Here is a 22,544-nt window from a genome sequence, read left to right as displayed (position 1 = left end):
GTACTGCAGGTCGCAGCAGCAACACATCGGATAATTGCTCACTGATAATTGTGAATAGATGCCGTAACTTTTAAAATAAATAACAGCTCGGCCATCTGGCTGTTGTTGCTCAAAATCTTCTGCTACAGCAGCTTGTGTTTGGTTTATCTCCAGGGTCTGTGCTGTGGTTGGTCGGCTATCTTGTGAATGTGCACTCTGACCACATCCTGAGGAACCTGAGAAAGCCCGGAGAGACTGGCTACAAGATTCCCACAGGTAAGGTCTTCAGTCATCAAAACACAGGAACAATTGTGTTCTCTCACCACAGCAGAGCCTTATGTCCCTCTATTACTTTACATCTCAGAAACTTCATACTTGACATGTCTGCACCTTATTATTGTTTAGTGACTTTTATATAAGTTTGAATGATTTAATCAACTTCTATTATTTTTTTTAATTTCATGTCAGAGGTTTGTTAAGCAAGTAACACAATCTTCAGATTCAGACCCAAGTTCACTGCTTAAAAAAAAAAAAAAGAAAGCTCTGCAATTCAGCTCAACTTGAAGTTTTACAGCATCTAATTAAAAGTTGCTTGAGAAGTGATTGTATGAATGTTGTTGCATACCAAGATCCAGACTGTGCAATTAGCAGGTAGATGAGATTCACTTAACATTTTAAAAGCACAGTTCACTCTGCTTAGGTCTACTTTTTCCGCCGCTGCTGTGTGGTAACAAGTCAACAATGCAGTCGTCACACAGTGCTAGATGCTAATTTCCCAGTGTGGTCACATGATTATACAGCTTCATACTGTTGGCTTAATCACAGGTTGTCCCTAGTTATCTTCTCCTCTCTGTGAACATTTATATTGGTGGATGAAAAGGTTCTTGCTTCATTGACTCTCATTCGGTCCAGTTCAGCTCGTATGTGGATGAGTCACAACACTTGTGATGTTGTGTAGTTTTACTGTAGTTGACACGGACACAGAAAACGTCAAAACCACACAGTGTTGATAGTAATCATGTTTGACAGTGAGGCAGGCCTACACTAGAACATCAACATTATATGTCTGTTCAAGATTAGTGCTAAATATTACTTCTGTGTGTTAGTGTTAAATACTTTTGTACTGATAAAGGACTAGTTCAACATGTTTGGATATACATGCTCTTTCTCTCTTGCTGAAGGTTTGCTGCTAGTAGAAGGAAATGGGTTGCCTTCAAGCAAGCAAAATGTCACATTGTTCCTTTTTCCATTTGCCAAATGATGTTTTTTAAGAATTATTTGTTTGAAGTTGTCAGGGTTTCTCATATTTCCAGTCATGACACTAAGACTAAACAGATTAAAGAATGCTTCACTTGTGGACCTTTTTTTTACAGCGTGTGACCTTTTACTGTTTGAAAATGGATGCACATTCAGTGAGATGTGACACGAAAGGAGGGGGTTGGGTAAACAAGATTTTGGCCCAACTCCAAATTCTTTTGGACGAGTAGCCTGCAGGGTGGAATGAAAAGAAACATGAAGTGCCCATTCCTGTGTTTTTAGATCACATGTTGATAAATTCAAACCACAATTTGGACTTTGCTAAGTGAATCAGTAATCATAACAGGTTCACAGAGACAGTGGCTTCTTTAAGTAAGAACACAGTCATAACAATAGCACCTTCAACTTGAACTTGTGGTGAACCTGTTGAAACAATCCATCCAGGACCCTTAAGGAAAATAAAGTGGAGAAGGCGAGGCGGCAGGAAGCTGTGAGCTGTGTGGCTCTAAATGAACTTCCCGGCACGCCTGGAATCTGCTATCCAAGGAATTTGCCATTTTCACATAGAGGGTCGCAGCCCCACTGTGCACGTGGCCTGCAGTCTAACCATGAATGCTCAAGCGATGTGGATTGAACTGTGTGGAGGCCTTTGAATTTTTTTGCAGCATTTATACTGGATTAGAAATGTCAGTGCTCATTCAGTCACGTGTTGAATTGCAGTGGGTGAAAATACATCAAATTTGACTTTTCTCCCAGAGTGAGTGATGTTAACATGTAAAGGGTTCTGTCCTCACTGCTGTGTCTTCTACATACAGGTGGGATGTTCAAATATGTATCAGGAGCCAACTTCTTAGGAGAGATAATTGAGTGGGCAGGCTTTGCTCTGGCTGGTCACTCAGTTCAAAGTGCGTCCTTCGCCATCTTCACCGCGGTGGTCCTCTCCAGCAGGGCTGTGGCCCACCACAAGTAAGAATAACACACAGTAAGCAGGTTTGCATGGAGTGAATGGCACATTTAGAAGCAAGCATTTGTGCTAATGGAAGAAATCGTGTTTCCCCTCTGTCTCTCTGCAGGTGGTACCTTACTAAGTTTGAGAACTACCCCAAAAGCAGGAAGGCTTTGATTCCATTCCTGTTCTAAGAAGCACTTTCTGCACTGGAAGCTGGAAGAGGTACCATATTTGCTTACTGCGACTGAGAGGAATATCACTTGTATATGCAGACACAGACCAGGTCAATTAATTATTGGTATAACGTGCATATATATCATATACATACAAGCAAGTTGTATTCATGGCAACATATCAATATCCATATATACTTGACATGTAAAGTTATGCTGCAGTGTTGAGGCCCATTGGCTATCATCTGCTGGTGAATTAGCCTCTGTCAGTGTAGACAGCAGATATCTGGGCCGACTCAGTCTTTTGTTTGTGTACACTGTTTACAGTCCGACTACAGTTTCTTTTATCACACGGGTCAAATTTCTCCACACAAAACACTAAAATGTATACTTTTTGTTGGTGTTTTAGGTTTTGGAAGCGATAAATTAAAAACCTGATAGATGCATTTCAGTCAATGTGTTCCACCTCTTTAGCTCACCACATGTTTACCTGCAGGCAGCATAATCATGCTCAAACGTGATTGGTCAAACTAGAAACGGAAACCAGAATGCTTCTTATCCCTCACTGACAGAAAGCAAGTAACTAGAAAGCAAGTCACATGGGATGTCTAAGGACAGGTGTTTATTTTTTGAAGCTTGCCTAATGTTATCCCATATTTCTTCTGATTAAGGAAAGCTCTGATGTCAGAATAAACCTTGAAGATCTGTTTTTTTTTTTTTTTTCATTGAGAACGTATTGAATCAGGTTGCATGCCTGTAAATGATCTCATCCGACCCGCAAGCAAGTGACAGTTAAACACCATCGTCTCATTATGATCTTTATTGTTGCCATTAGTTTGGCAATAATGTCCACAAAGCACAAGAAGCTTTCAGCAACCGTGAACTGAATGTACTGGAAGTGTTGTGCTTGCAGGGGAGCGCTCCTTCAGAGGAAATGAGATGGTGATTGAAACGCCTTAGCTCAACAGCAATACAATGGATTTATGACACACTGCACCAGCAGTAAAGAGTTTTAAGACTTTGCCGCTGATCTGCATATTCTCCCAGATGGAACATAAACTAGGAAATGTAAAGCAGACATTTCAAGTTTTCGTTTATCCTCAAGAGTCATCTGCTGCTGAACTATCTTCTTCACATCTGTTCATATTAAATAGATACAAACAGGAGCTTGAGTCAACTCCAACGTGTTCTCCCTCCTCGTTCAGGGAGACTTTTCCTCTTTACCGCATCGTCTGTAACTCCTGATTAAGAAGCCACTCAGTAACAAAATGAAAAGACCGACCTGTCCCCATCTACTGGGCTGCAAGGAAATCAAAGAGAGATCAAGCACAGCCCTCGATAACTCACCCATGCCTGAAATGAGAAGAAGAGATTGGCTTCTCAGAAAGAAAGAAGAGTGGACAAAGAAATGAACGGGGAAAGTATTTGGGGAGAATGTGAAAACAGGAGCCCGTCGCATGGATAAATTACACTGATTTGATGAGGTTGTGTGACTGGCTGAAAAGAAGGAGACTGGGGGAATAGATGAGAAATTTGTTATATTGATCATAACATCCCTTATGGTCTAATGCTGTTTCATAATCATATTTAGAATGAGACAAATAATCTGTCAGTGTGAGTTAGGACTTTTCTTATATCATGTCTTATTTCGTAGGATCAAATAAAATGACCCGTCTTAATCTCTAGTGTTTGGAAACAAGTGCGATTTTTGCTTTGCCTTGGTCACAGTCTATATGTATATAGTGGTTTATAAGCTGGTTCAAGCTTTCCTTTGTATACCTGTTTCAAAAAGTGCCGGCTGCAGTTTCTTATAACTCATCAGCCCTCTCTCTCCCAGTGGAGAAGATATTTCCAACACCAGTCACGGCCAAGGTCATATCAGAATGAATTTTAAAAATGCATTGAAAATAAAAGTGTTTTGTCATCGTTTTTAGACATGGTGTCATCAATAAATAAAAGGACCACTGTGAGTCTGATGAAGCGCTAAAGCTGTGTGTCGCTGAAGGCTATGCAGAGTGACATCCTTCATGTAGAAGACTCTCTCTCTTTTTCTCTCTTTTTCTCTCTTCCAGGCGATTTCCTGTGTGTATCTTCTTTATCCACGCTTCCTGTAATTGCATAACTATATACAACAAGCCCAGTGTTTACTGAGGCAACCATCTGATTTTAATTCCTTTTAGGCAGACACCGACAGATTTTCTTTCTATATGCAAAGTGACTCCATGTAATGGCTAATAACTCTCTTTACTGGCATGTTTATTCATGCAGGCAGCAGATGCTCCACAAGGGGAGCTGTTCTGTAATAGTCAATATACACATGTCAGCCGGTGGCATATATAGGAAAGAAGAGTCGGAAAGGAAAGAAAAGTCTGCAGTGTCGCCTCCTACAGGCAACGATAGGCATAGCTTTTTTTTAAATTTAAAAACTGTTGACACCCTCAGACAGAAAGTCACAGCTGCTGTTATTGTTTGTTTTTAATGCCTAATGTTACATGATTGCTCAGAAATACACAAAATGCTAGGTTTTGCAAGAGCGAGGTAGGTTATCATTCATTTTTCATAACATCCAGGAAAGGTAGTTAACACACGTTTAAAAGTGCATTCAAAATAAATGCAAAGCCTCAAACACAAATAGCATCTGTCAAATAAATAAATACAGTTAATACACTCATTACCTGTAGGTGGCACAAGTGTGACAGATAGAGAATCTGTTTTTTACCTTCCCTGTAGAGGGCAAACATTAGCATGTCTGTATCGTTGGGTCTAAACTGACCTTGCCTGTAGGTGTGGCAGCCAGGTAGCTCTGCTGTTCTGAACCTGCAGGAGGTGCTGCTCTGCAGCCAAATCATATTCACTTGATTATGGCTGTGTCAGTAAACTGTATGTAACCCCACAGTGGTGGGGCCTCAACACTGCGGGGGATTTTTCACTCAAGTTGATATAATAGCTGTTGATATAACCGTGTAAATACAGTTTTCTACTCATGTTGGTAAATGCTTCGATCTCATTGCGATTCAAGCCACATGCAGCCTCAGACAACTGCATGCAGCTTTAATATTATCTCCTATACTGTTATGCCTGTGAGCATAATGTTCTCCAGCTCTGTGTGTGTGTGTGTGTGTGTGTGTGTGTGTGTGTGTGTCTGTGTGTGTTAGGCATCCGTCAGCCATGGTCCAGTCATCACCAATGTGGTAATCCCATAAAAGCTGACAATGAGGCAAACCAGCCTTGAAATCACACACACACACTTGGCTGGCACACAGTCAGTGTGTGCTTTTGGCTTGAGCTGAGACTGTGACATGAGAGGAGAGAGGAATATCTAACTCATACTCGTGTGTCACTCAACCCCCCCGTGTTTGATACAATGTAAGATGGAGATGGAAGGGAAGAGCTTCGGATCTCTATAGGCGTACAGTGGGAGTGAGCAGCTGTGCGTATGCCTCAGTGTGTTATGCACAGTGCTACATATCCTAACTGACACATAGCTGGGTTTGCTCTGGGGGGGTTTTCCTTGACTCTGTCACATGCTGCACGTGAGCAGCAGGGGTAGGAGGCTGGCATGCAAGAACCTCCCTTCCTCACTCTCTCACCCTCCCTCCCTCATTCTTTTGCACTCATACACATCCAGGAAGGTGCTGGTTATGCCTTATCCAGCCTGCCTCCGCTGTCTGCTCTATCATAGAGTTTAATGGGGGCTGGGTGTCATGTAGAGGCTGGAATGATCAACACAGCCTGCTGTGTACTGCCTTCTGAAAATGCACATTTGGATGCAGTGGCCGCAGCGTACATCTCTCGTAATAACCAGAAGAAGGCGGCATTCTATTTATGCTTCTACAAAAGACTCGGCGTGTTACCCTCTGTAATGCAGCATGCAGTATTCTCTGGTGTTTATGTGAGCAGCATTTCAAGGGCCAGAGGTTGTGGTTATCATGGCCCCCAGCAGTATCCCAGACACCAGCAGACAGCACAATGTGCTCTCCCTCTCTGTTCAATGTTTATGAAAATTGTATTGGATGACGAGTCGTGATATTCTGTTTTCTCTTTATCAAGGATTTCAGGTGTTTGAGTTTTACCAAACAGAGGCTCGTGAAGCTGTGTGTCCACAACTGGATTACACACAAATCCATACATAGAGTCCCAGAATATTAATGCCCCCCCAAATCCTCAGCTTTGCCCAGAGCACACAAACAATAAAAAAAAAAGTGACAGTAGATTGTAGACCTGTTTGAGGGGAACTCACTAATGACAAGAAATAATTGAGAGGTGGAGCCCGGAGCATTACCACAGGCCAAGCAAGATAAGATGAGATAACACATAAATCCAGTTGTTACAGCAGCAGGCAGGCATAGTTAGAATTAGATTTTCTAATTTTGCTTTGAATATGTGCCAATATCTCCAGACAGCTCTGTGATGCTTATGTGTGAACAGTGTATGCCATCCCTCCAGGGTGCAGCCACGGTCCGGCCTCATTTTGATGGGGATACCCCCTCATGCACCCATGGTGGCCGGGGTGTGGTGAAGGAAGACAAGGACTCGTGGGTTCCCAGAGCCACGGATCCCTTTTATACATTATTGACGTGTATTCCATCTGTTGTTCAATTAAATATCTAGCATCTGGGGGTGGGGGGGTCCAATATCTATTCAGTGTAATTCATCACTCATCGCAGCGACGGAGAAGTGGGCGGATGGGGGGGCGCAGTCATTTAAACTAACCGCTCGCAGTGCGCATGCGCATGGATTTGAAGAGAATACGCCATATTGAATTCTCGTAGGGATTCAGCTAGCGATTTTTTTTCTCCAGCTAGCGGCGTAAAGGGGGCCACTTTACCAATGGTGCCGATTCGGTTTCACGTCTGAACACTTCTCCGCGCGTAACCCCGGACAGAGCAGCGACCTTTCGACGGGCCCAGGGAGCGACGCGGATTCACGACGGGCTCCGGTTCGACACCAGCAGAGGGGGGTTACCAGAGAGGGGAGTTGAATGGATCCGAGGGTAGCTTGGATTCAGCCCGAACAGAAAGGACCTGCGAACGCCTTATGGATGCACGTCTGGGAGACCTCTCAGGGAGCACGGACGCTCTCCGCTCAGCAGCAGCTCCACAACCAGCGCGTGAACTACGCTGCGCTGGATGTTTTAAAGAATGTGGCGACCGCGGTGGCAGCGGGCAGGAGCGTCTGCAGCGGCGGCGGTAGCGTAACTGCCGGCCGGAGCAGCGGCCATCGCAGCGGCATCATGAGCGGTGCTGCGATTTCCGCGCTGGGGGTCGCGGCACTGTCCAACGGGAACGCACACACCGCCGCGGAACCGGGTGACGGCAAACCCCGGCCCCTGGGGTCCGTCTCCTCCTCGTCCTCCTCTTCTTCATCATCATCGCAGGAATCAGGCACGGACAGCCCCCCCTCCGGCTGCTCGCTCGAGAGGACTATGGGTGGGAATGTATCGGGCAACGTGAACAAAAACGTCGGGGGTGCCAACCTGCTCTTCAGCTTGAGCGACAGCATGGACCATAATGTCAACCTGTACCACCACCACCATCATCATCACCACCACCGTCACCTACAGGAGCACCCGGCGTTCAGCCCCCAGCAGGTCTGCGTGAAGCGTCACCAGGTTCACCCCTCCGCACCTGGGAACCACACACACAATCCCCACCACCCGGGCCGGAGGAAAAGCGACAACAAGGCGAGCACTTATGGGATGAACTACCTGCTCTCGAACTGCACCAACGGGAATTACGCGAGCAATTGGACGCCGTGGAAGACGAGGACGTACAACCCCGGGGTCCTCGGGTGAGTGGCTCAACTCTCCCCCCTTACAGGAGCTAACGTTGCTAACGGCTACAGGTTTTTAAATGGCTGAAACACACAGATCAGCTGCGTGTGGGTTGAATATGATGGCGCAGACGACATGATGAGCTGGTTTGTCAGAGTCACAGATGATGAAGGGCCGAAGCCAGACCGGAAGTGCTTTGATTTTTTTTGGGTGTCTTTTTGAAGTTTGAAAACGAGCCGTTACAAATGGGATTTGAACAAAGTGTCGAGAAGTGCTGTGAGAAAACACGAGGTTAGAGAAGTTTTGTTTCAGTCGCAGTCTGATTTCACCGGGCCGTGTGTGGTTCAGGGGGTGATTTATTTAGAAGGTTTCCACCGGATATGTTGCTTTTGGATAAAGCTTAATGGAGGAGGAGCTTGCTAACTTAGCTAACGGTCTCCCCTCCCTCCCCCCGGCTGCACAGTGAAGTTACGAAACCTGCAGCTTTATAGTAACATCAACGAATTCCTGAGTCTGAAGCAAAACCAAGCCGCATTATGAAGCAGAGTTTAAGCTAAAAACTAAAATAAAACGCTGCGATCGTTCCCAGGTTTAAGCTAACGTGTTTGGCTAAATTATGTAATATTGAGCTGTTCGTTCAACCCCTTAATGTAGCGACTCACAACTGTCTCCATCACAGTGATCAGTCTGTTTACAGTGAGAAAGTTCCAGTCAGGAAATCCCGATGCTTTAATGTTTCAGCATTTTGCACCAAACGTCATCGTATAAAAAGTGAAGTCAAGCCATTTTTAATCAGCCATCTGGGTCGTGCACAGTTGATCTACTCCACTGTGTTCAGTTCTGGACGAATGTAGTTTTTCTCATAGTCACAATCAACACTTCAATTTCCAGGTTATTCAACCCCATCAGTGTGACGCAACAGACAGGGGTGGGGCTAAACGTCCACGTGACCTATAGTAAAAACTGACCAAACTAATATCATCAATATGAACACAATAATAACCTTTTATTATAGTACTGGTGCCCTCTTAGACAAAACACTTGGTGTTTGTCATGACAGCAGCTCCACGTGCTTGACGCTGAAGTTTCCCTCTCTACTCCTACATCGAAGTTACCCGGAGTTTTAGATTGTTTGTTAATGTTTTGTTTGGTAATTGAAAATCAATTGAATATCAATTACGTTTAGTGTTTTTTTTTTTTTCAATCAGTATATGTGGTTCTAAAAAGTTTTCTTGTGTAAGTTTTGGCTTGTGCGCTGTCTAGTCTCGCAGTGGTTTGCCTTCAGGGGTGACTTTAATAGTCTCAGGTAGAGACTACCTGAGACTATGCACTGTGTGATGCAGTAAAAACATTGATTCTTCAGTAAAGATACATGGCTGTCATGGTGGTGCGGTTATAGATACTGCACCAGTGAACACCATTGATTACTGTTGCACCAGGGCCTAAAATTGTTGAAGGGAGACAACTCTAAACTAGCTTCTCGGGGGGCCCTGTCAGTGTTGGACAATTGGCATCGCCGCCCCCCCTGGTCCGTCTGGATTGCTGGAAGAGTGGGTACATGGGCTCCCTGCATTTTCTCCAGGGATCTGGTAATTGATTGTGACAGTATCGCTGTTCTGTAATTCACGCTGACATCATTGCATGCATTCTTTGAAAAAAAAATGAATAGCCATAGGGTTGAACAGTTCCACTGTTCAGAGGCATTTGACTGGTTAGTAATCTTTACATTAAACTTGCCCCCCCCCCCCCTCTGCTGCCAAGCACAGAACCATATCAGCTATAACAATAAGGCCTGGACTCTCAGACTCAGAATGATATGGCCCTTCGTTTCACTGAACTTTTTTCCCTCATTACCCATTGGAACCTCAGATGTATCGGTATGTAGTTTTTATCTTCACTGACAGTAAGATCAGAAGAATTCTTTTTAGTCCACTTACATCTTTACTATGACCACTCACGTTCTGATTTATTTCTGGGCCAGTGGTTGCTCTCGTGAATCAGGCTAAGTCTGGTGTTAAGGTTAGATTTATCAAATTTAAAAACTAAATTCATGTTGATGCAGTTAAAATGCAGTATTTGAAAGCGAAGTGATATAGTTTTACCAGGGACTGTCAGACTTTTGCAAATGTTAAAGTTGGATCTCTCGGTTTAAAATGTCATTAATGTATTGCTAAGCGTACTTTTTTTTCCCAAAGAAACAAGATGCCTTTAGTTCAGCAGAAATTTGGGAAACAGAAACTATGCAATACGTAAGATCAGCAATAAGGAGGAAACCTATCTTAGGCCATCTGGAGAGTTTGTTTTTCTTGAAAATGAAAGCCAATTCTGTCCTCGTGGCTGTAAGTTGGGTTCACTTTTGCATTAGGGAATTTGAAATACATTAAATCAAAGGTCACGTTTCACACCAAGTACAGTACCCACAGTCATATTTCACACTGGCCTGTGTGTTGTATGGGTGTTAATATCTTTCATCCTCCTTTCCCCCTGCAGACTCCACGAGGAGGTGATGGACTTCTACAACTTCATGTCTCCCCGGCCAGAAGAGGCAGCTATGAGGAAGGAGGTGGTGAACCGAATAGAGATGATTATTAAGGAGCTGTGGCCCACTGCAGATGTAAGTTACACGCACACACTTCTGTTTATTTGGATCAATTTACCCCTCTTTTAAGATTATAATATCTTAGAGAGCAGGCTCCTAAATCGTCCACTCTCTGGAGGACTTATTGGCATGCAGACAAACTGTGATCTCAGATTGCTCATAAATTATTGTAGAGATACCTTGTTTTGACAACACTTTTCTTTTAAATGGAGTGCAGTTTGTTCAAGATAACAACTTTTATATTTATAATGTTTGCAGTTCTTTTGCTGGAGGTCATGTGGATGGCTCAGACCTTACAAAGGCGTCTTTAATAGTTCTCATAATGATGTTTGATTGGCAGTAAATGAAGCAGAAGTAAATAGAAGTGGTTTAATTTTTAAAACACAGAATGCTCATTGTTATTTGTAGGAATTTGCACTTTGTGTGTGCAGAAAAAGGGAGAGGGGCTCTTGCAGCTAGTTGAGTAGTCCCCCTCATTACTTAATCATGTAAAACACACGCAGCAGTGATTTGTTGGCTGCCAGTCTTCCCCACTTCCACTATGTGCCAGATTGTCAGGTAAATGGATCAAGCCTCTGATTTGTACCAGCCTCCCTTTTCATTTCAACCTATTAATCCTGCCGTGTCTTTGTGCTATTGCCTTGTCGTATTTACCAGACGGAAAGGGAAAGAACTCCACTCTGCTTCCTTTGGAGAGCTTTTGCTTGCAGCCCCAAAACACAGCATTTTTTCCCCGTAGCTATTGTATACTTAATTTGGCAGCGCACTCAACTTGGCTGCACTTACCGTCTCTGAAGTGGAAACCGGAAATACCTAGTAGTTTGCAAACATTTGAATTGGACATGTACATCATCACCACAAATGAGCTGTTGCGATACAGACTATGAAATGTCAGTGTTTATATAATTTTCTCTAAATGTCCCTCATTTAGCTCATCTATATACTGGTTGTCTTTAACAGTAGAACTACAGTGATTTTGGTCGTCGTAATCATATATCTTCAATGTTGTTTTTCCAGGTTCAAATATTTGGCAGCTTTAGCACAGGACTCTACCTTCCAACAAGGCAAGCTATCATAATTATGATTAAATAAAAACAACATGCTTTATTTTGTTTGTCAGATTTTTAACTGTAATTTCCTTTTGCCCTCAGTGACATTGACCTGGTGGTGTTTGGGAAGTGGGAGCGCCCCCCACTGCAAGAGCTAGAGCAAGCTCTCCGCAAACATAATGTGGCAGAACCCTTTTCCATCAAAGTGCTGGACAAGGCTACAGTAAGTCACAGGATTCAGGCCACGTGTCTCAACTCTTCTGTGCATTGTGTCATCCTATGTTCACACTATGTCCTGAAATGAAGCCAAACAGGTTTGAAATTAGAGATATCCATTTAACACAATGTATTAAGAGACCTAAGGTGCTGAATAAAATCCCACTCTAAAGCCTAAGCATTGCTGGGAACAACCACCTAAAACTGAGGGTTTTAAAGCCTGAGCCTTGGTCAGTGGGTGAGCAGGAACATCCTTTGGTTCTGAGAGTTCTTCATTGTTAGTTTGTTATTTTGTCAATGAAGCACTGCTGTAATCTGCTTTAATATCGCTCCCCTCGCTTAGATCATCAGCAGCTTAGAGCTCCAACAAGCAAACCACATTTCAGCAAATCACAATGTATTTCATCCATCACTTGTCTTGAAAACAATGACATTCGGAATGAAACGTGTCTCATCCGGCTCCAAAGGAAGAACTATACAAACCTTGCACTTAGTCTTAAAGGTACACACACGCTCACGTCGCATCCGATCTAAATGAGTCGATGAAATAACAATTCCTTTTTTTGGACTTGTTGATTAATGGTCTGAATAATAGAATTGTTTGAAGGTTGATTTCAGTCTTTTGGTGTAAATTGGTGTAAACTCAGTCAAATCAAAAACTGGCAGCACTTTTTGCATTCCTAGAAAAGTTCTTATGGACTTCAAACAGTCAGTTAAAAGTCACTCTTTTATCTTTGTGCAAAGATGAGGTGCACTAACCTAATGGTCCTTTTTTTTCCTGATAAACGGAGAATATATAGTTTTCTGTCCAATTCACACCACTTTGATATGGACACTGAAGTGTGTAGCCCAGGTCAAATATCTAACTAACTCTCATTGTAAACTTCCTCTAAACATTTGGCTGATTTGTCATTTTTAGAATTGGCTATTCCACCTGAGAGGCTGTGTCTTGTTGGATAATAAATGACTGTAAATGTTTGCTAATACGAGTCACTTGAGCTGAGACATGCACTGAACTCCAGCTAATCTCCTAAAATTATATAAACGGGTTGTATGTGAGAACACAAATGTCTGAGTCAGTTGCTGTGGATATTTCCTCCGAACATTCTTTGGAGTTCATGTCTTAAAATAACTTCTGTCTTCTTGCAGGTGCCAATCATCAAGCTGACAGACCAGGAAACTGAGGTGAAGGTGGACATCAGTTTCAATGTGGAGACTGGGGTGAGGGCGGCAAGCTTCATTAAAGACTACGTAAAGGTGAGAGACAACATCTGCCTCTGAATTAAGCTCTCATTATGAAGATCCACAGGCTGCGTGTCTTCATTGTTAAATCGGGGGGCAACAAATCACACACGGAAATACATGTTTTGTGAAGGATTGTGAATTGAAATGTGCACAAAACCAGCCAGAACAAGAGCAGAAAAAAGGTCATGCAGACATATTTCAATAAAAAAATAAATCCACCAGAGGAGTCACATAATTACCATTTTACATTGGGGTCTAAAAACAGAACCTTGGAAATTCCCTCTGCGAATCAGGCAAGCCAGCATTTTAAAGCATTACACGAAACTTCAGTCCAATCTTGTACTGGCTCATCTCATTTCCAGACTGAAGCTGGAACAGACCCCAGCTACCATGCTCCGTATACTCTCTACTTAACTCAAACAGTCTGTGCAGACTTTGCGTCCAAATCTACTGAGAAGAGGTGAATTTTCGCCCTGTGGCTCAGACTGAATTCCTGCTGAAGGTGGATCTCTGCCTAATCTCTTTAGTCACGGTAGTAGTTGTTGTTAATGCAAGAGAGGAATTCCAGGTGCTATCCAGCGATCTGTCAGGTCTTGGCTTTTGTCCTTTGTTGTTGTTGCATAGTTGTGTTATGGCTTTCTGGGAATACATGCTGCAACTTGAAACACTGCTCTTGACAGCCGCACTCAGCATCAATCCAGTGATAGTTGGCGTTGTTAATGCGTGGATTCAATGCACTCCAGTGCAGTCTTGTCATTTAGGGGTCACCTCCGAGTCAATTTTCATAGGTCAGATTCCCATGCAGCCAGTTGGATCAGCCTATACCTGCCAGGCTTGTTGTCACTTCTTAAAAGCATATTTGAAATGTCAAACAAGCTCCGCTGCTCCACCGGTACAGATATGCACACACATGCTGCCAGGAGGTTCTGCTGCTTTTTCAGTTGGAAAATGAACATATTTGTAATTCCCATTTCCAGGCCCTCTGGGTTTTCAGCACATTATCAAGTCAGATTCAGGGAAGCCTCATTTACTATCTTCCCTAGAAAGTTTGGCCCAGCTGGAGGCTAGACAGTATGTGTGTAACAGTTTATACACTGCAGTGATTATGATTATTCAACTGCCACAGAAAACGCACAAAAGCATAAATCCCTGTTGTCAGCAGTAACCATGGCCTCAGCAGAGAGTTTTTCATTTCTTGGCATATGGCTCTGCAATAAATAAAAACAATACATATCTTGTGATGATGGAATAACACCTATTGTTTCAAACAATGCTGTTAAGTAGATTTACCTGTGTCACTCTGATCTGCAAATAAACACAAAGAATGTCACAACTAATTGGAAACATTTGAACACACAGGAAGCTGTTTGAATCTGTGAAGTTTAAGTTAAAAATCTGTACCGAAGAATTGTGGATTCGAACATGCATTTGTAAAAACGCATTTGTGCATATTTGTAAATCTTGTTTTTCATTTTCTCATTCCACGTTTACCTCCTCTTCTACTTTCAGAAGTATCCAGTGCTGCCTTACCTGATCTTTGTACTCAAGCAGTTTCTGCTGCAAAGAGATCTGAACGAAGTCTTCACTGGGGGCATCAGCTCTTACAGCCTGATCCTCATGGTCATCAGCTTCCTCCAGGTACAGAAACACAGCCACTGATGGGGACGTGTGTTGTGAGAGAAGGAGCCCTTTTATATATTGTGGCAGCAGAACGTTTTACACAGAATTCCTGGGAGTTTAATCAGTAGCAGTATTGTAGTTTAGTAGTCACAGCAGCATAAGATTTGTTCTAGTAAACCACATTTATTATTGAATTTGGTGTTGTATAGAGACACGGATTACAATCATGAGTATACTTGTTTTTAATACACAATAATCAAAAATCCTCGTCCTTTCTCCTCAGCTTCATCCTCGTATTGATGCCAGGAACCCAAATGAGAACTTGGGGGTCTTGCTGATCGAGTTCTTTGAGTTGTACGGCCGCCATTTCAACTACTTGAAAACAGGGATCCGCATCAAAAATGGAGGCGCATATATACCCAAAGAGGAGATCATGAAGGCCATGACAAATGGATACAGGCCATCCATGCTCTGCATAGAGGACCCACTGCTTCCAGGTGTGTTTCCCACCAGTTTTCATTGAATACTAATGTATCAACTAAAGTTATGGCCACTTGTTTAAACCGTTTATTCAACCAAAAATTGAGGTACAAAAGACAGTATTGCAGTCTCTCTTGAATTTTATTCATTGTTCTGAAAGGTAAAATGATTGAAACAAAAGGCAGATTTATAAAAAATTATTTTAAACGTTTCCTATTTTGTCACCATCTAGTGGTGGTATGAAGAATGGCATGGTGGTAGGCAGCAACCATACACAGTGACTGAACTAGTACTTGCACATGCGTGGCACACTTCACCTCCATTGCCTCACTGTATTTTACAAGCTAATAAATGGCTTACGAAGAGTGCATACCTCTACCAGGGCCCAGCAGTTCCTATATGAAACATTCATTAGATCCAGATTTTTATTTGGATATGTAAAACACGTAATCCTCCTAAATAACAAACAAACTTGGAAGATTTTCTAATTTGTCCTGTCACAGTTTAATAACTTTAAACTCAATAACATTAGAGATATCTTACTTGTTTTACTCCATTGCTGCATTGTATAGATATCTGCAATCATGTTATCATCAAGTTTTTACTCAAAGTTTTGCCTAATCCTTCTCGTAATAGGAATTTGTGTTTCCAATGTGCTTTGTCTAATTTCATATTCTAACAATTTGTCTTGTCACCATGAAGGTAACGACGTTGGGAGGGGTTCCTATGGTGCCATGCACGTCAAGCAGGTGTTTGACTACGCCTACACTGTCCTGAGCCATGCTGTGTCGCCACTCGCACGGTCGTATCCCAACAAAGAGTGTGAAAGGTAAGAATGCAGTCCATTCAAGAGTACTAAATATAGTGTAGACAAAGCTGGTGCCCACTAACCCGTCTCTCTTCTTCCTGCAGCACCTTGGGCAGGATAATCAGGTTGACCCAGGAAGTGATCGACTACAGGGAATGGATCATTAAGAAGTGGGGGGGCAGAGATCTGGCACGGACAGACAACAGAGGTACCGTTCTTCGATTTAAAAAGTGCATTGATAATGTCTTGAGACCAAGGTTGTGGGAACAGACTGAAAAAACAATGATTACTTTATTCTGTAGAAAATGCCTGCCTCTATTAACTGTTTTATTTATATATTATGCAACAACTTCATTAAATATCTCCAGAAACAAGAGTCTTATTTAAAACGTTAGATTATAGTCTACAGCTCATGTAAAAACATTGAAATAAACCTGGTACACTTTTTTATTAGTGATCTTATTTAATGTGTCCTGTAAAGGATCTAACCTCTCGTTTGTTCCCTTCTAGTTTCACCTCCCAAGGAGCCCGTGTCGGAGCAGGAGCCCAGCTGTGTGCTGAGTGACAGCGGTGTAGGGTCAGATGAGCAGCAGAGGGACTCAGTGTCGCCCCAAAGCGCAGACTCCCCTATGTCCATCTCCAGCCCCCACCAGCACTCGTCAGCCTCCTCCGTCTCCTCACTGTCGGGATCAGACAACGTACGAACTTCTACACACACACACACACACACACACACACACACACACACACACACACACACACACACACACACACACACTTTGTAGAAGAGTTTATACTCCACTTAAGTAGCAGATGGAAATTGTTCAAGTAAATTCTGATAAGGCAAAGAGTCAGTTAGTTATTTATTTAACTCTGTATGCTTCCATAATGCACCATCCATTTGTTCCTTGTTAAATAATACTGTAAACTCCCTGGAATGTAATGGAAGCACACAAACATACAGTAGCTACAAGAGACGCACACACGCACGCACACACACACACACACACACACACACACACACACACACACACACACACACACCTACCTTCATCACTTCTCTTTTCTCCTTCCTGCCAGGACTCAGATTCAACGTTGCCATGTCCCGTCCCTCCGCCAGCCTTGCCACCGTACCCGTCTTTCCCGGCTCTGGGCCTCGCCTTGCCACCAGGACTCAATATGGGCGCTGGCAAGCCCGGCATGGGAGGACACCATCTGCTCATGCCTCCAGGCTCACAGGTAGGCACACAGCGATGACAGGAGACAGTGGAGGATGACATTACATTAGATCATAATAATATTATCCTAATAATAACATCTGGGAAGGCTTAGATACTCTTTCTGCTCTGATGTCTTGGTAATTATTATCCTTTCCCTCCTCCAGGCTCGCGTCTCACTGCCCGGTGGTCTAGCAATGCACTCCATACCTGGCAGACAGGTGTGTATAGACACCGGGCTCCCCCCCTTCTTCCACATGCCCCCCCCAGCCCATGCTCATGCCCCTGCCCCTTCAAGCCCTCAGCCTCTGTCCAGCCCCCACTCCAGCCACACACACAAGGTAGGCGCCGGATGGCATACAAACATCTAAAACACTCTATCAAGGCAAACTTGTCTCTTGCTCACACACACACTAATACACACTTTCCAAACCCATAATGTCTGTCTTCATTCTCCGTCAAGTGTCTCCTTTGACATCTCTTTTCTCACTCACATCGCTCTTTTCAGAATAGTGGTATAACAGGTTGCATAGAAAATGAAACTGCCATCTGTAATCCATAATGATTGATAAACAAGTAACACTGAGGCCTGATGTTCAAACATCTGTCGCTGTGGGATATGGGATGAGCAGGGACATGATGCATAACAGAGCTCAATAGTGTGGTTGTGCTATAAGTATAAATCCAATTGATTTCCTGAGTGGAGTTTCTAATCAGCCATAAAACCATACAATGTAGAATGGTCATGAGCCTGGAGATTGTAAAACAATGTTATGTGCTCCTGTGGAAGCTACAAGTCCGTATGACATCAACTGCATTTTAAGAAAAACATAGTAGTGTCAGCGAGGGCCAGCTTGTGGACTCTCAATGGTTTATGGGATACGTAGTTTTTCCTCACTCTAAAAAGAATTACGCACACAGGTTCCAGGCTTAAAACGCTTTTTCATAAACAAGTGGAGAAAATGAATGAGAAATGCCGGGGGGGGGAAACTGCTAGCTTTACTAGCAAATTCCCACAAGACATAAACCCATGAAAACCTATTTTAAGCACCCATATGATATTAATCATTATAATTTCTTTAAATACAAGCTTTTATTCGATTTATGCCAATATTTGATCTCTACCACTAATAGCCATAAAGATATTAATGACAAAACGAGGTGTAGGAGCCTTCCAGGTCATTTTCATAGGACTGAAATGTACATTGAAATAGTTCAGTGTCTACTCATTAAGCATCAATGTCTTTCCATGCTCCCTTGATAAATAAATACACATATGGTATTTAAACCAGGAGAAAATGTCAGTAATGAAGTGTCCCGACCTTTCTATGTGAAGTGTCTTAGGATAATGTATAATATGATTTGGCGTTATATGAATAAAATTTAATTGAATTCCCTTATTATCTTTACTTATGTGTAGCTGCATCTGAAGTATTTTTAGTGTAAAAATACATGTTTTATGTAGGTTAATTTTATTAAAGGTCATTTGAGCTTTATTCTTTACTTTCAGGGCTAATTTATAGTTAACTGGCATTAACTCTGATAAGATAAAAATGAATGATATTCAGATTTGTAGTTCCCTCAATTTTTCTCTCATTCAGGAATTTAGCAAGTTTTTCTACGGCTTTATAAAAATGAAATTGCATGTTTTCAGTGGTTTGGGCAAAACCGAAAACAGGGTTGTGTTCTATCCGATAAAGTTTGGTGAGATGAGGAACAATACATGACTTCACAGAACGGGCATTTCCGGAAAAATTGAGTTTTGGAGTCAACAAAAATGTTTTGTTCATGTATTCTCTTTAACTGAATCTTTTTCTTTTCCTCCGTCTCTTCCTTCTTTCTGCTCCTCCTCAGAATGGAACAAAGTTCAATGTGAAGGGCTTCCACAACCCCCCGCTGGTCAACAACCCTGTTCTGGCTAACCGCGGACACACTCATACGCATACGCAGTACCACCGCAACACTTGGCGACGCAGAAAGAGGGACAGCCTACCGGTTAGCCTCAGCAGATAGAAACCACTCTTCTTTCCTTTAACTTTTCCTCCCTCCTCCTCTCTGGATGCAAACCCTGGCTCTTAGTTCGCCTTGAAGGAGGATGGACCAGCAGACAGAAAGAGGACCAGAGACCAGCAGCTTTATTTGTGGGGCTGCCGCATCGTGGAGCAACAGCCCTCAGCTCTGCATCTTCCTCCCACTGTCGCTACCTTTCCATTTCTGCATGACCTTTGTCCACAGTTTCAGTATTATGTTACTGTCAGAATTTTGGTTCTTCTCATCTTCGTTTCAGGTCTTTCCCTGTTTTTTTGTTTTTTTTAAAATTCTATTGGACTCAGTGGTGATGCCATCGCCAAGTTCACTTGACCTCACCTCGACCCTCGCAGCCAAGCTGCCTGAGGTTAGGTTTACTTTTTGTTTTTTAACAGTTTATACACTTAAGAACAAACCGTTTTTCATTTTGTGCAATAATGTTCTTTTTCTTTTTGGAACTAAAGTAATTGCTTATTTAATTTTGTGTGTGTGAATGTTAAGGCATTTTTATACTGTTATTTTATTTTTGTAGAGTTTTAAATTTTGTTTACGAAATATTTCCCCGGGCAGCATCTCTGGAGCATGTGTGTTGGTCAGTTGGTATTTTCTTGTGTGTGAGTGTGTGCGTTCGTGTGTGTGTTTGATTGTCTGTCATCAGGCTGACATAGACCCCAGTTTGCTGGGCTCCTCCTCTTCCTCCTCTCTCCCCTCTGTACCTGTGTATGATGAGGAGTTCATATCTCAGTATTCCTTCCACTTTTCTTCTAGTGTCTTTAAAAATGGACGAGGTCAACATGAAATTCTCTATCTTCAGGAAGTTGTGTTCCTCAGTCCAGTTGGTCTAAGGCATGATGGAGGGCAGTGAAGGGATAACGTTGCACCCTGGGACCTCCTGACAAAGGATGGGAGAGGAAGTACTTTGTGGCCTGATGGAGGCAGTAGCTCCAGATGAAGCTTTAGCAGAACCACCTGGAGATTGTGTGCTTGTGTATACTTCTGAATGTGGGTGTCTGAGCTGTTGCCATATTTTGTCAGTCAGGAGAAGGCTGGGAGCGGCCAGCTACGTTTGTCATGGCCATCTTTCTCTCCACTGGAGGTGATTTTTTTTCCATAATTTTTTTAAGGGAAAAGCCTCCAGATGGTGCAGGATTTTGGCCTGAGAAAGCCTGCTCAACATAAATGCTTGTGTGTTTTCATTTTTGTGCTATTTACATGTTGTAGGAGGGGTTGGTGCCAAGGCGGCAACAGCCTGCCGACTTAAATTTAAAGATTTAAGATTTGGGTAAGAGGGCAGAAAGCCACTGATTCCAGGTCAGAGAACCTTTCAGATGCTTACTCTCCCGAGTTCAGGGACGCGGTTTGTGGAAATCTGATCCCAGGGCTGATAGGGTCAATCCTTTGCCCGCAGCTGTAAATCGGTGTAGACCAACACCAAGGTGCTCAGCGATAAGGTTTTCTCCTTTGTGGTTCTGAACAAAGGAGGAGGAGGAGGAAGGAATCGAAGGGGAGGGGGTCTTCCTGAACCAAGGACCCTAGTGAAAGGGAAATATATTTTGATTCCATTCAGGAATCTCGTGTATATTTTATTGCCAGGTACTTCCGCTAATTGTTTGCAATGCCTTTCTTTGTGTTTACTTGGAGTGTGTATACGTCGTATTCCGCGAGCACACCGTGTCACACAAACGCAGACACTCGCAGACAGGACTGTCCAAGGCTGTGACTCGCCCAGAACACTACACATGCTGGTGTTATTACTATGCAAGTGGATTCTTCTAATTATTGTGTCAACTCTCTTGTCTTTCTCCGTAGTGGGGTTATTTTCAAATGACAAACGATGCTTATCAGGCTGGAGTAATGTCGCTGACTCTTCAAGCCAACTCATTTGAACCACAACCCCCCCCTCCATCCCCTGACCCCCTGTATTTGTACGAAGGTCCTAATATGTTCCAAAGTCTAGTTTTCTACATCTATCAGTCAAATGTAAGGAATGGCGGATGTTAATATCGATGGTTGGGTTTGTGTAGTGTGACATAATGAAACGTGTGTAAGAAAAGTGTTGAAACTTGCCACCGCGAGTTTGTTTGTTTATTTTCAATAAGGCGCCCAACCGTCACGAGCAAGTGCACCGAGAGAGCGACTTGCACTCTGCGCGTGCACTTCAGGAGAGACCAGAGTGTCCAACGACAATTCTTTACCTTTTACTGAGAGTCTGTTCAGTAATTTTTCTTTTTCTTGGCAACTCGGATCCGTCAGTCAGAACGTCACCTGGCATCAGTTCAGTCTCACATGAATGGTTTCTATTTTGTTTCTCACAGGCAACACAGATTATGAGCTGATCAAAAAAGCTCTGATTAGAGAGATGATCTTCACTTTTTAAATGATTTAAGCTAAGAAATTATGATCATGGACGCATCCAGTCATACGATCATACTCTTGTCACCCTGTTACTGGATAATTCTTCCATGTAAAGATGCTCAGTTCAATGTATTTCCATCAATTGGATACCCAGGTGGATGTACTCGGCAAACCTCTAACCCTTTCAAACTGTCGCTCATAGCCATGTCTGCTTTTAGAGATAAGAACCAGCATTTATGAGGAGCTGATAATGATAATTGGTGATAAAGGCTTGTTGACCAGGTTACACTTGCCTGCAGCTTCACAGCAAAGACTTACATGCAGTATCTCAAAAAGTCTGTATGGATTCAAATCTGTGTTCATCTCAGCGGCCCAACGAAACTCGCTCTCTGTCCTCTGTACTGTTCGACGGTGATGGAAACGGTTAATTAAAGGTGTCTGTCTCGCCACGTTGCCTTCACTTCAGATTGGTGTGGAAGTGAGGGGAAAGGGAAGCGAGCGTGGCTTGGCCTGCTGAGATTTTGACGTACACATGTACATGTAGATGCAATGTAATATCACCCCCATTGCAATAAAATGAGGGATTTTAAACTGGTGGCTGCTGTTTTAGAGAAAGGTGGCAGCCCCTCTTTGTCCTGGCTGATTCATGTGAGCAGTAGCCCTCGTAATGGACACCAAGCTATCGGTGTCCAGAGGGAACCACTGCCCAGCTTTTGTTTTTTTTTTTGTTTTTGACATTTTTATGTAAATATATTTTTTTCTATTTTATTTTTTAATAAACATTTTAAAACTGCCA

The 22,544-nt window shown here is 42.9% G+C and overlaps 2 protein-coding genes across 6 annotated transcripts in view; both read left to right on the top strand.

Moving 5' to 3' along the window:
* srd5a1 (steroid-5-alpha-reductase, alpha polypeptide 1 (3-oxo-5 alpha-steroid delta 4-dehydrogenase alpha 1)) overlaps positions 1–10,743 on the top strand; it is a 15,100-nt gene extending 4,357 nt beyond the window's left edge. Inside the window, exons 3-6 of one of the 4 annotated variants that reach the window (XM_069515942.1) lie at positions 154–255; positions 2,052–2,202; positions 2,310–2,407; positions 10,622–10,743. In XM_069515942.1, coding sequence (XP_069372043.1) covers positions 154–255; positions 2,052–2,202; positions 2,310–2,376 — 320 coding nt within the window. In that variant the 3' untranslated portion in view covers positions 2,377–2,407; positions 10,622–10,743. Of the gene's footprint in view, positions 1–153; positions 256–2,051; positions 2,203–2,309; positions 4,292–10,621 lie in introns of those variants that run through there. The other 3 variants (XM_020090330.2, XM_020090327.2, XM_020090328.2) reach the window with 3 other exon arrangements.
* Positions 7,086–22,544, top strand: tent4a (terminal nucleotidyltransferase 4A). 2 transcript variants are annotated; one of them, XM_069515938.1, is made up of 13 exons: positions 7,086–8,148; positions 10,622–10,745; positions 11,748–11,794; positions 11,882–12,002; positions 13,145–13,252; positions 14,750–14,878; positions 15,144–15,357; positions 16,043–16,169; positions 16,253–16,356; positions 16,659–16,846; positions 17,229–17,387; positions 17,533–17,706; positions 19,220–22,544. In XM_069515938.1, the coding sequence occupies exons 1-13, from the start codon at positions 7,340–7,342 to the stop codon at positions 19,376–19,378; spliced, it is 2,463 nt and encodes an 820-aa protein (XP_069372039.1). In that variant the 5' UTR covers positions 7,086–7,339; the 3' UTR covers positions 19,379–22,544. The 2 variants fall into 2 exon arrangements, with proteins under 2 accessions (XP_069372039.1, XP_069372040.1); XM_069515939.1 differs by having other exon boundaries at positions 17,533–17,586; positions 19,220–19,808.

This window comes from Paralichthys olivaceus, chromosome 20, assembly GCF_024713975.1.
Source record: "Paralichthys olivaceus isolate ysfri-2021 chromosome 20, ASM2471397v2, whole genome shotgun sequence".
Classification (NCBI taxonomy): domain Eukaryota; kingdom Metazoa; phylum Chordata; class Actinopteri; order Pleuronectiformes; family Paralichthyidae; genus Paralichthys; species Paralichthys olivaceus.
The sequence above is the reverse complement of the archived record's forward strand: the minus strand, read 5'-3'. Positions and strand labels throughout refer to the sequence as shown.

Bases quoted from the DNA above. Each gene is read 5' to 3' on its own strand.
- tent4a (XM_069515938.1), top strand. From the start codon at position 7,340: ATGGATCCGAGGGTAGCTTGGATTCAGCCCGAACAGAAAGGACCTGCG. The intron at 11,795-11,881 runs GCAAGCTATCAT...TTTTGCCCTCAG, and splicing joins GGACTCTACCTTCCAACAAG to TGACATTGACCTGGTGGTGT. The intron at 13,253-14,749 runs GTGAGAGACAAC...TTCTACTTTCAG, and splicing joins TCATTAAAGACTACGTAAAG to AAGTATCCAGTGCTGCCTTA.